The sequence below is a fragment of the Neopsephotus bourkii genome, unplaced genomic scaffold (assembly GCF_033783945.1).
Source record: "Neopsephotus bourkii isolate Nb327-2 ecotype Australia unplaced genomic scaffold, CSIRO-AGI_Nbou_v1 NB_986, whole genome shotgun sequence".
Classification (NCBI taxonomy): Eukaryota; Metazoa; Chordata; class Aves; order Psittaciformes; family Psittacidae; genus Neopsephotus; species Neopsephotus bourkii.
The window spans coordinates 97999-110100 of record NW_026901478.1 but is presented as its reverse complement, the minus strand read 5'-3'; the positions used below and the strand labels follow the sequence as shown (position 1 = coordinate 110100).

General features: G+C 34.9%; 1 protein-coding gene across 1 annotated transcript in view; it reads right to left on the bottom strand.

The window, feature by feature from the left end:
- Positions 1 to 845: 845 nt before the first annotated feature.
- LOC133215436 (F-box/LRR-repeat protein 17-like) overlaps positions 846 to 12102 on the bottom strand; it is a 101183-nt gene continuing 89926 nt past the window's right edge. The window contains exon 3 of the mRNA XM_061359465.1: positions 846 to 1100. Within this exon, the coding sequence (XP_061215449.1) occupies positions 1016 to 1100 (85 nt within the window). The 3' untranslated portion in view covers positions 846 to 1015. The remainder of the gene's footprint in view (positions 1101 to 12102) is intronic.

The following is a 12102-nucleotide window of genomic DNA, read 5'->3' as shown; positions in this document are numbered from 1 at the left end:
GGCGGTATAAGCGCACGCTCCCTTCTCCTCTGCCATGACCCAAAGCTCCCACAACTGCTACAGCTGCATTGTGAACTCATGTTCAAATACTGTGGACATGAGATAAGCTGAACTCTGCAGGCCAACATACTCTTGAATGCACCCATGCAAACCCTAGCAAAGTGCAAAATCTGAAGGGGAAAATAAAACAAAGGGGAAAATAAAAGAAATTTGTGACCACTGGAAAGGTAATTTGTCACTTTGACATAGTAATTCTTTATAAATGCCATGGAGTAAAAACTAAAAATAAAAAAAAGCAAATGAGAAAAAATACTTGGAAAATATGAGAGGTACATATCAAAAGTACAGTTTGTAAATCCTACTGAGAAGTAAGCATGAAAATGGGAGATAGATGTTTGAGAATTTGGCCTTATTGCAGAAATAAGTGTCTAATTTGAGGTCAGTATCTAATTTGGAAAAAAACCCAAAACCAAAAGAACAAGATAAAGCAAAGCAGCTTCAGCAAACACAGTCAAGTGCTAAGAAGTTTTCCAATTTCAAGTATGAATTCTGTTTCTCTATCTGGCCTATGAGACTGAAAGCCTAATTTCTAAGATGTTCCCTTATATTTACATTGTGACAGTTTTCTTAAGGTATCATCCAGTTCATTCAATTCTATGGCCTACAACAGGCAATCAATCCAGAGGCACAGTTGCTTAGTTATGCTTCTACAGCACCTAGAAATGCACATGCATGTTTTGATTTTCTCTCTAGTGCTCTCCTGGACTCCAGGACAATTCAAAGAGCAGTCTACCCAGTAGCTGTCAATTCTATAAGGAACACTCTGCAGCACATACATACACTGATTTTCATACTTCTACCCACAGATATTTTAAAGTATGTCAAAAACTTCTTGTACTTTTGCTATTGTTGTGGATAAAGGTTTTGAAAATTTTCATCTATGTATTTCCAACACTTTTATAACAGTCCCTGTGAAAAACTTGCAGAGCTCAATCTTCACAAAGATATAGGTACCTTACATACCATAGTCAGTGATCTTACAGGATACTAAATACAGCTCTTTCAGGTTCCGGCCTTCTTTGGCAATCACCTCCACACATCTGGAAGACACATATAGTAATATCACAGTTAAAAGACAGTAGGTCATTTTTAAATAGCAAGAGCACAAACCACAAGTGTAATGTACTGTGTCTCAATTTCTTCATTTTGTGAATTGTTCCACAGAATTCGTTGAAAATGCATATGGATACATGCATACACTGAAGAAAAATATTATTTTATATTGAATGCTTTTATATCAATATTCCCATAATTCCTTAAATATGTGAGTTGCTTGAAATATATACAGACAAGTCATTTGGAAAATAATACAAACGTGAATTTCCACTTCTTTATTACTGTGCAACTTTGGAAAATTTATACTGCAAGATATAAACTTTGAGAGTTTTCTTCCAGGGAAGAACTATAAATTCACAGTAATGAGGATAAAAGATAAGAAAATGTAATTTTAAACTCATGTTTGCATTTCCTCAGTGATTATTGCAGAAGTCATCAGGTCATGAAACGCTGCATGCCACTGGTGCTCCAACATGTTGCTAGAGAAGCTTGTATAGATGAGAAGAAAGCTCATTTGTTTGCCTTGTCAACAACTGAAACACCTAACTTTTTTTGTTAATCTCATTTTCAATTTCTTGCAAGCAAGAAAATTATTATGAATTAATTAATGTAACAAATGGATTCCTGAAAAAAAATAGAACCTTGCTATATACTTATGACCAAGTCCATATTGTTATTTTTTAAACTGCATTGTTTATACTGTGTCACTCAAAAATATAGTTCATAAAATTTATTTTCAGTCACATTTACATAAATGCACCACTGTTCATTCACATAATTTACATCAGCTGACATAGAGGGATTAAAAAATGTATTTTATAGGATAAATCGTAAGAATTTCTCCTACCTTACACAAAATTAAATTACTGGATGATTATGGGGAGAAAAAAAAAAAAAAAGTCAAAACCAACACAAGAAAAAGCAATTTCTGAATTTCTCATAACTTCTGCAAAATGCATTTACATCCTCAGGGGCCTTTTTGTTACATTTACCACTAACAACAATTATCTTCCAAGCTGATTTAAATGTTCGGGTGGCCAATTTTAGATTTTAAAAACAACCACCTAATTCTGATAGTTTACAATAGCACAATAATTGAATGATAGCCCTTCATATCTATTTGCCTCCTCTCTGCTTCCTTCTTCTAAAATCTAGAATGAAAATCACTACTACCAGTAAAACAGCATACCTCTGACAGAGTACCCGAATCATAGTTTCTTTAACACTATTATAAATTTTCAACCCTTGAAAATTGTGAAAGCCTAATAATCTAAATAATTAGATGATTTTTTTTTTTTTTTTTTGCAATTGGGAAAAATTTGCCTTACTTTATCAATACACAAAAAAAGTAGAGAAATATTTAACATGGTAACCCCTGACATGGAAGGAAAACAGGGTGAACCCCAGATTCTACACTTATTTAAATCTGCACCTTCTCTGCTAAGAAAATTAGCAAGCATGACAATTATTTTTCTTTGGAAGTTACACCAGGACTATGATGTAAAGTATAAGGTAACCTCAGAATTATACATTTTCATGAACTTGTTTCCCTAAAATCAGGTAAGACTTAGAGCATGTGAAAAACTTTTGTTCCTGTAAGATATGATTTTGAACAAGATACTCATTTTGTTATCTGGCTTACTGAGCTCAACTAGGCCATGAGAAATAATTTTAGTAGTAAATAATTTAAATAATTAGTTATTCCAGAAAAATACATCCTAATAATGAGATTTTGTTGCTAATATGATTAAGACAAATAATCAGAAAAAAATAACGTGTTTTATTAGACAGTATGTTCTCTAGGTATTTCAGCAAATATGATGTAATTAAAAAGTGAATAGAAATTGCAGTTTAAAGAAGCTTTCATGAGTTCTTATCACATATATAATTTAACAGAGTGCTGAGATTATAAAACACTTTTTATCTTGGATAAAAATTCTGAACCTACAAAAATATTTTGAAAATTCTATCTAATGATTCCACAAGTTTTTAAATTGCTTCTGATCATTTTTAGTTACTGATAATTAATTGATAAAAAATACAAAACAGCTATCAATGTTTAGGAGTACCACCACAAAACAGTCAAGATGACATGAAAGACTACCCGATTTTTCCTACAACTTAAGTCACACAAATTTTCAATCAATTGGTGTCAAATCTGCACATAGAAGTATCTGCATGTGCATCCTTTGGCATGCTTGCATACTTCAATCTCAGGATGCTGGTCATTCTCTGGATTCATACACAATCATTTCAACTGTGAAGAGGAAGTTGTAGCTTCTGTCCCTAATCCTGTAGTGCCAGCTCTAAGGGTTAAAGCTTTTTCAAGTGGCTTGAGTGACTCCAAACCCGTTCTTAGTGACATCTTAAAATCTAAATTAAACACTGTTCACTTTCTCCTAATGGGAAAGGAAAACCACAGTCTTACCTATTTCCATTAGACAGAAGAAAAATAAAAGGGGAAAAAATGTAGTTTTGACTGCCTTATTTATTCTTGGGTGTTTTTTTTTAAATATTAAAATCTCTTAATATTTTAAAGAATGAGGTAATAACTAGTTTGGAGAAGAAAAAAGTAAATACAGCTGAAATAATGATTTTATTTTTTTTTAATCTGCCTTCTGTAACTTGCATAAGTCAGTCAAGTTTCAGTTTTTATTTCTATTATCCTTTCTATAGATTATCCCCACGTAAATCAGTTTGCAGAGACAGAAGAAACACTTGATATAGCCTCATTAGCCTCTGCTCTGTAGAGGGTCACACAACACATAATTGCTAGTATTTCTTTATAAGGAAAAATAAGAGTAGTTACGTATTTATTACTTTTACTTTTTAATCTTTGTTAAACATGACAGCAAAGAAAAAGTTGAAAGAATAAAATAAAATTAACCTTTTCTACAAAGCAAGAATGAAGTAATGTTAATTCTGTTGTAATAATCTACCAAAATTCTACCAGATTATTGTCATATGTATTTTTTGAAGTCTTTATATTTACAAAAAAGCCTAACCTTAAAACCATCAATATAATACTGGTAAATAAGACAAGCAAAGTTATTATTTAAAGCAGCAGCAAATGACAGAAGGGAGCACAAACGTAACTGAGCGCCATAAAACCTGGGGACTAATGCCAATCTGTCAGGGAGCTAACGCCTCTTGAACATGGGAACAAAAGCTGTGTGCTAAGGCTCACAGCTTAATCTCTTAACCTAGTGATACTGAACAGGCTCTTATCAGCTCATCCTACTAATTTTAATAACAAAAACACATGCAGCATCCAGATGAAGTTGTGAAAGTTAGAGGGACACATGTATTTCTAATACATTTTTTCTCCAAATGTATTAAAATACAGTCTTCCATGAAGAAAAATAATTTCACACTCAAAACAACTTATTGCAAAAATAAGACAAGGTTTCATTTACCAAGGAATAAAAAAATGAGCTTATAATTAGAGCTTTGATAATACACAAGTCTGTACCAGAGCTGTCCAAACCTAACATCACTTCCTACTTTATAAACGAGTATTATTTCAAACCATGCAAGACATGAAAACACAGAAACTGAGAATACGGACTACTTATTTTATTAAATACTATTATTATTATTATTATATTATAATAATATAGAATTATTATTACAATAATAATTCATTAAGCCTGAAAATAATATCTAGGAAATTCTTATGCCAAGCTTTCCTTACACCTACTCAATATTTTATACATGTTGTCCTCTGACGGACTGACACGGAATTCAGATTTATTGCATTTGATTCGAAAAGTAAGAAATTAGTATCAGACATTATGAAATTTACAATGCAATCAAAAGCAAGAAAAAGACAAAGAACTAAAATTCATTTCAGAAAAACAAGCCAGTTGAACAGTGTTTCAGAAACAAATAATATGACCGAAACCATATCTATCTATTGTTAATACAAAACAGAGTTGTAAGATCACAGACATTTGTAGGGCAACTAGAGATTGCTCAGCACTGTCATGGTGAACAGATCAACATTCCAAAATTCCAAATTCATTATGCTCAGAGACTAACAGATTGAAGATTGCCTCTTACTGCTATAATTTCTAAAAAATATCTTCCTACTTGAAAAGCTTAGCAAATATCAAGAAGGAAAGGATATAACTGTAATATTGCTAAAATTCCAGCAATTCAGATCAGGGGAAAAAACCTCTCAATCTGGGTTAGAGAAACTATGGAAATTTGTCTTGTAACATGTCATGGTTTAACCTCAGCCAGCAACTAAGTACTACACAGCCACTTGCTCACACACATCCCCTCTGGTGGGATGGGCAGAAAAATCAGAAAAAGGTAAAACTGATGGGCTGAGATAAGAACAGTTAAATAACTGAAGTAAAATATAGTAACAGCAACAACAACAACAATAATAATAGTAATAATGAAAATAACAAAAAGAAAGAGGAATAAAACCCAAGAAAGACAAGTGATGCAAAATACAACTCCTCACTACCCGCTGACCAATACCCAACCTGACCTGAGCAATGACTGGTCCCTTCCAGATAACTGCCCGAGTTTATATACTGGGCATGACATACTGTGGTATGAAACACCCCTTTGGCTGGTTTGGGTCACATGTCCTCTCTCTGCTCCTTCCTGGCTTCTTGTGCTCCTCCTCACTGGCAAGAGCATAAGAGAAGTCCTTGACTTAGGATAAGGATGACATGTCATCCAAGAACATTATTCCATTATTCAGATTCAAGCCAAAACTCAGCACTCTATCGGCTACTAGAAAGAAAATCAACTCTATCCCAGCCAAAACTAGGACAAATTTACTCTTCTTCCCACCTGGTCTATATACATGACCAGGAAAATTACTTGCACTTACAAAGGCTGACTGGTATAAGGCTTCTCTGCAAATCAGTCTCCAAAGTAACAAAACTGCATGTTTGAGACACAGGTATGTCTAATGATAACTTCAGATTTAGAGCCATTCTGATGGCTCCCACACAAAAGTTTCTAACTTTTCATGATGTAATGCAAAATGTAAGAGCTTAAAAATAAAAAAAAAGTCATTCAAAATCCTGTATTTTCTTTTCCTATCCAACTGTTACCTACATTCTTTGACTTAAATGAAACTTAAGGTCAATGAATTAAATTGTGCAAGTTTCTACCTGTAAGAAAAGATAAAAAAGATCTTTGAATTATAGAAAATAATTGTCTTTTCTAGACACATACACAGCTTCTATGTTTTTGGTCTAATTCTAAAAACATGGGAAAATCATATTTGTGACAACCAAAAGGAGCTAATGAGAAAATATGACTACAGTATTTGTGGTATAAGTGGTCCTGGGAGACCTCGTTACAGTCTGAGCTGCTTTTCAGCCCTGAGTGAAGCTAATTGCAGTTGCCACACACTGGTTAAGAGATCACAATTTGAAGGTGTGAATTTCACTCACTGTAGAGGTGTAAAAAAATCCCAAACATTAACACACTCCCTTGATAAGATTCAAAATGAACATCAAACTGTTTACATGGCTTCTGGCATACATTTCTCTTTAGGCAGTAAAGTGAACACCTTACGAACCTTCGAAACATAACCAAGACCATTACTGGGAAACAAAAGAGAGCTAGCTTGGAAAGAACAAGAACACAAAAATATACAATGGAAGACCAGAAACCTTTCACAAAGAAATATATGGAGCTCCTCAAGAATTAGGGTTTCAAAGGTTAATTCATGCAGAAAACAGCAGCTGCATATAAGATAACACGCACAGTCACTGGTTTTGATGACTTAGACATTCCCATGGAAGGCAATAATGCAGTAGAATAACCAACTGTCTCCCGTAACAAAACAAAACTTCTCATTGCAGAATCACACACAGACTATTCAGAAATAAACGTAATCTGAGGCCTCCTGCACTCAGAAGGAATAATTTGAAGGCTAAAATAGTGAAGAACTAACGTTCCACTGAGAGATCAATAAACTCTTCTAAAGCCTCGTAACAATAAATTATAAACTTCACACAGAGATGGATACATATTCTTGGTTCAGGATTCTCTTTTACTGACCATTTAATTTACATTATGAACAACCTATCTCTTTCAATGTATTTGTTTTCTGATACTTTATACTAGGAAGAGGTACGATACTTGTCTTTCAATTATATTGGTACGCAGTTTTTACAGTCATTTTAGCAATCCAACCTCATTCAAAATATGTTTCGAAAATGTTTTTAATTTGAACACCAAGAACTGCATCTATAAGAAAAAATATTAATCACAGAGCCAGCAAAGCAGGGTAAGACTTTCAATCAAAAACACAAACTGAATTTGAAAAGCACTTTTTGTCTCAATCCAATATGCAAAGTTAACAGCAATTATCTTACAGCAGTCATTAAGTTCTGATTAGCAGGGAGGTATTATTTAGAAAATCAATGTAACTTAAAATTTGGTTTACCAAACAGTTTTGCCACTTAGAGTACAGGAAAACAGATAAGCTTTTTTTTACCTTGGGAGTCACAAACTACAAAGGCAAAGGCAAACAATTTGCAGTGTCTGCTTGTGCTCTGAGCTAGTCAGAAGCAAGCAAGCTCCACAGACAAATTAATCAGCACTATGCTTAAGCTATTATGCCCTTTCAGCAATAAATACCTATTTTCAAATATTTATTCTTAGTCTTATCTAAAACGAAATGCCCTTAAAATTCCTGTTACCCTGACTGCATGTAAATCCAAAAAAGCTATTAAGCCAAGAAAGAAGAGATCTATCAAACTGTTTAATTCCACTGCCATTTTTATGTAGTAGTGTTCCAGGTGGCCTTTGGCTCCTTTCTGACTTGGAGGAACTAGATACCATGAATGGATTTAACAGAAATGAGCAACTATGAAAAATAACTTGACTCTAAAACCCTCACAGATCTGATTTTCCATAGTTAATAATGTTAAAGTCAAGAAGACAGTTAACTTGTATATTTTATTACTGTTTTAAGAACTTTGAAATATTTTTGAATGTTTCAAGGTGTAAGGTCCTACACCTGAGTCAGAGCAATCCCAGACACAGCTACAGGTTGGGAAGAGATTCAGAGCAGACCTGCGGAGAAGGACTTGGGGGTGTTGGTCGATGAGAAAATGAACATGATCTGGCTTCAGTGTGCTCCCGTAGCCCAGAGAACCAACCGTATCCTGGGCTGCATCAAGACGAACGTGATCAGCAGGTCGAAGGAGGTGATCCTGCCCCTCTACTCTGCTCTTGTGAGACCCCACTTGGAGTACTATGTTCAGTTCTGGTGTCCTCAACATAAGAAGGACATGGAGCTGTTGGAGAAAGTCCAGAGGAGGGCAACGAGGATGATCAGGGGCTGGAGCACCTCCCTTATGAAGACAGGCTGAGAAAGTTGGGGCTGTTCAGCCTGGAGAAAAGAAGGCTCCATGAAGACCTCATAGCAGCCTTCCAGCATCTGAAGGGGGCCTACAGGGATGCTGGAGAGGGACTCTTCATCAGGGACTGTAGGGATAGGGCAAGGGGTAATGGGTTCAAACTTAAACAGGGGAAGATCAGGTTAGATATATGGAAGAAGTTGCTTACCGTGAGCGTGAGGCACTGGAACAGATTGCCCATGGAAGCTGTGAATGCTCCATTCCTGTCAGTGTTCAAGGCCAGGTTGGCTGGAGCCTTGGGTGACCATGATTTAGCGTGTGGTGTCCCTACCCATGGCAGGGGAGTTGGAACTTAATGATCTTAAGGTCCTTTCCAACCCTAACTAGTCTATGATTCTATGAATTCAGATGAGGGATGAAAAGACTCATCTGATACAACACTTCAAATACAGTTTCTTAAACTCATTATGGCAACTTATCTACTGTTGTAAGCAAAACCAAGGAACTGTTAGCTACCAGCAAGCCAATGCACATTACTTAGTAAGTATTATACTTTTTATTATACAAACATATAATGGCTTCCTGCCTGAACTGTTTCAGTTGTGCCTTTCCACTGGAAAACTGGTAGGGTATTTATTTTGCAGATATGATACAGTTGGACTACTCTGCAATAACAGGATGCTGATATTGCTTACATACAGGTTTCTTCTTCACACAGTTAATGTCATGATGGCTTTTCCTAAGACAAGCGTAAAGGTAACTATCATAATGTTACTTACTTGTAAATGCAAAAATGTACAGATTTTGAAAATGATGACTGCTCAGGAGCTATAGACAGACAGGATCAGGAGATGGCAAATTATAGATTCTATTTCTACACACATAAACAAATCCTTGTGAATTCAAACAAGATACTTGGTGTCTCACTGCCTCATTTTAATTTACATAAAGTGTATGGCAGTGTAGAGGGTCTGCAAATGTCCAGATTCAGAATGTGTGTTCTGGCTGAATCTTTAGTTTAGGATGAATCTGGCTGAAATGATTAGCAATTGATGGCGAGCATGGAAAGTCAAAGACAGATCACCATGCATGCTACAATTTCAAACGAGTTCACGAAGAAGAGACGTTCACGAGAATGCGAAACTTATTGCCTCCCAGTACAATCACACAAGCACGTGCAGTATCACAGTTACACCATTTCTTGCATTGAAAGACAAGCCTTTAAGCAGGGGCAGCTTTACTTCTTCCTGGCCTTTTAGAGATGATACTTACATGGTTCAGGCTTCAAGATTTTTCCTGGAGTTACAGTGGCCTTACTTTTGATACCCTTCTTTTTTTTTTTTTTTTTTTTTTAAGTAGTCTCATGCCATCTTATTAAGCTATAGTATATAGAGTATTCATAATCTACTCAGGTTTACGGTATGCAAAATAGCCTTTTTTTTCCTCAAAAAAAAAAAAAAAAAGAAAAGGAAAAAGCTTCCAAGTTTAATAGTAAAAGCAAGAAACAGAAACTGTACTACTGTGCTCTAACTTCCAAAAAGTGTTCTTTAGACTCTCCTTTTAGAATGCTTGGGCAAACTTCAAAATACTTCCATAAAAACGAAAAAACATCACCTGATACTTTAAAAATAAAATATCCAGTGCATATACAGCTCTGTACTTCTTAATCTCAACAAGGACTGCACACATGAAAAAAAGATTTCACCACATTCACTGCCTGGTTTTCATACCACAGTGGTTGACGTGCACTTCACTGAGCTTTGCTCATAGGCAGCTAAACCAAGCTATAGAGGTTTACCCTTTCAATCCCCTTTGCATCACTTTTCTCTAATTCAGATAAAACCCTAACCAGGTATTCTTTTATGCATACCTTTAAAGACCTTCCTTTCTTGAAATGACAGCACAGATCATGGTCAGTGGGTGATGTGGAGTGAGAATGGACTTCATCAAAGGTCTTTTCCAAAATGGAAACACATTCTGTAAATCTGGGCTTTTGTTGTCTGATAAACAGAGGCTATTAAATGTTGGTAAACACTTGGTCCTGTGAAAGCATAAAATCTCCATATAAGTCTCATAAATATTCTCAATTCTGTTCTTGGGAGCAATAGTACTGCTAAGAGTTATCATGATCTAAGTTTATAAGAGATGAACAAGGTTTACGGGGTAGCCTCTTTCATTAGAAGTAAAAAAAGTAAAGCCTTTTAAAGGCCATAAGGAATCTTTCTGCAAACAGTCCTATCATCAGATTTCACCTTTCTCCTCTGCTGCTGAAGGACATTTAACTTTGCAAAGAATTTTGCTTATATAAAATGATGACAGAGCAGAAGAAGAGCCAAGATAATCAACGAGGAAAAAAATAAAATCCTGTACTCATAATAATTCATTTGCCTTTGGAATTGATTTGGGGTCCAATTCTCTTTATACCTTAGGAATTAGAGTGAGTTGGTAGATCTGTTACATTTATTTAATGCTGCTGATGTTACTACAGCTGATGAAACAAAAAGTTAAGCTCAATACATTTTTGGACAAATGCTATAAAGAAGAGAGATTAGGGAATGTGAGCAGTAGCTGAATTCCATAATTCTTAGTCAAGGTCAGTATGCTAAGGTCTCACCCAAAGGGCAGCATCACAGCAAAACCTGCATGTGCAATTATGTGTATTTCATACAGTTACCAGAATTTTTTTAGTATATAAATTTTAATATACAAATTATACAAATATTGGTATTTTAGCTGAGAAAAAAAACTCGGTACCTACTAAGTTTTTAAAAGTCTTTATTTGCTGTGATGCACTATGTAAATCTTGGTCAGGTTCTTAGAAACTTCACTTTAACCTAGAAAGGATGTACTGAGATAGCAATGACTTTTACAGAAAAATTGCTAAAAAGCAAATTTCAGAACATCTTCATGAAATGATCATGAATTCCTATCCATACTGCCTTCTGGCTGGCACTTCTATTACTGGTACACTGCTTGGAGAAAACAACGAAAGAAAAGCTTGATGGTACTGTCTATACTTTGTACAAACTCAAATTGCCTCCTCTTAACTCTGACAAGATACTAGCAAAAACATTTATTGGAAACTGAAAGAGCAGTATTTTTGTGTCATAATCTTGGTAGATTGTGAATTATATTCTGTAGCTACAGATTTTAATACCACCTAATAATGTAAGAAATTCGCCTAGTATTATTCAATTCTTAAAAGTACTTAACAGAATAACTTTTGATGTTCTCTTACCAGAAAATATTCTGGCTAGACAGAAAACTAGGATATATTGCACTCTTTTAATCTGCAGTGAGAAAACACAGCAGTTTTCAGTAGATGGAAATTTCATAACTGAGAAACTACAAATCCAATGAAATGAAGAAGACATTTGTTTGTGTTCCTGATTTAAAGTATCACCAAAAAAAAAAACCCAATCAGAAAATTAGTTTAAATTGCTGTTGTAGGTAGAAATACAAAAGTTTCAAGGGTAGGTTAATTTATAGTTAAGATTTGTAAACCAAAACTAAACTTTCCACGATATTATACATACATCGAGGACTTGCATTTTTACACAGCATGTATGTAATTTGTAAAAATCAGCTTTATTAACTGAGTTTGAAGGCTGATCCCTGTGACTGTTCTGAATCTCCCAGATAA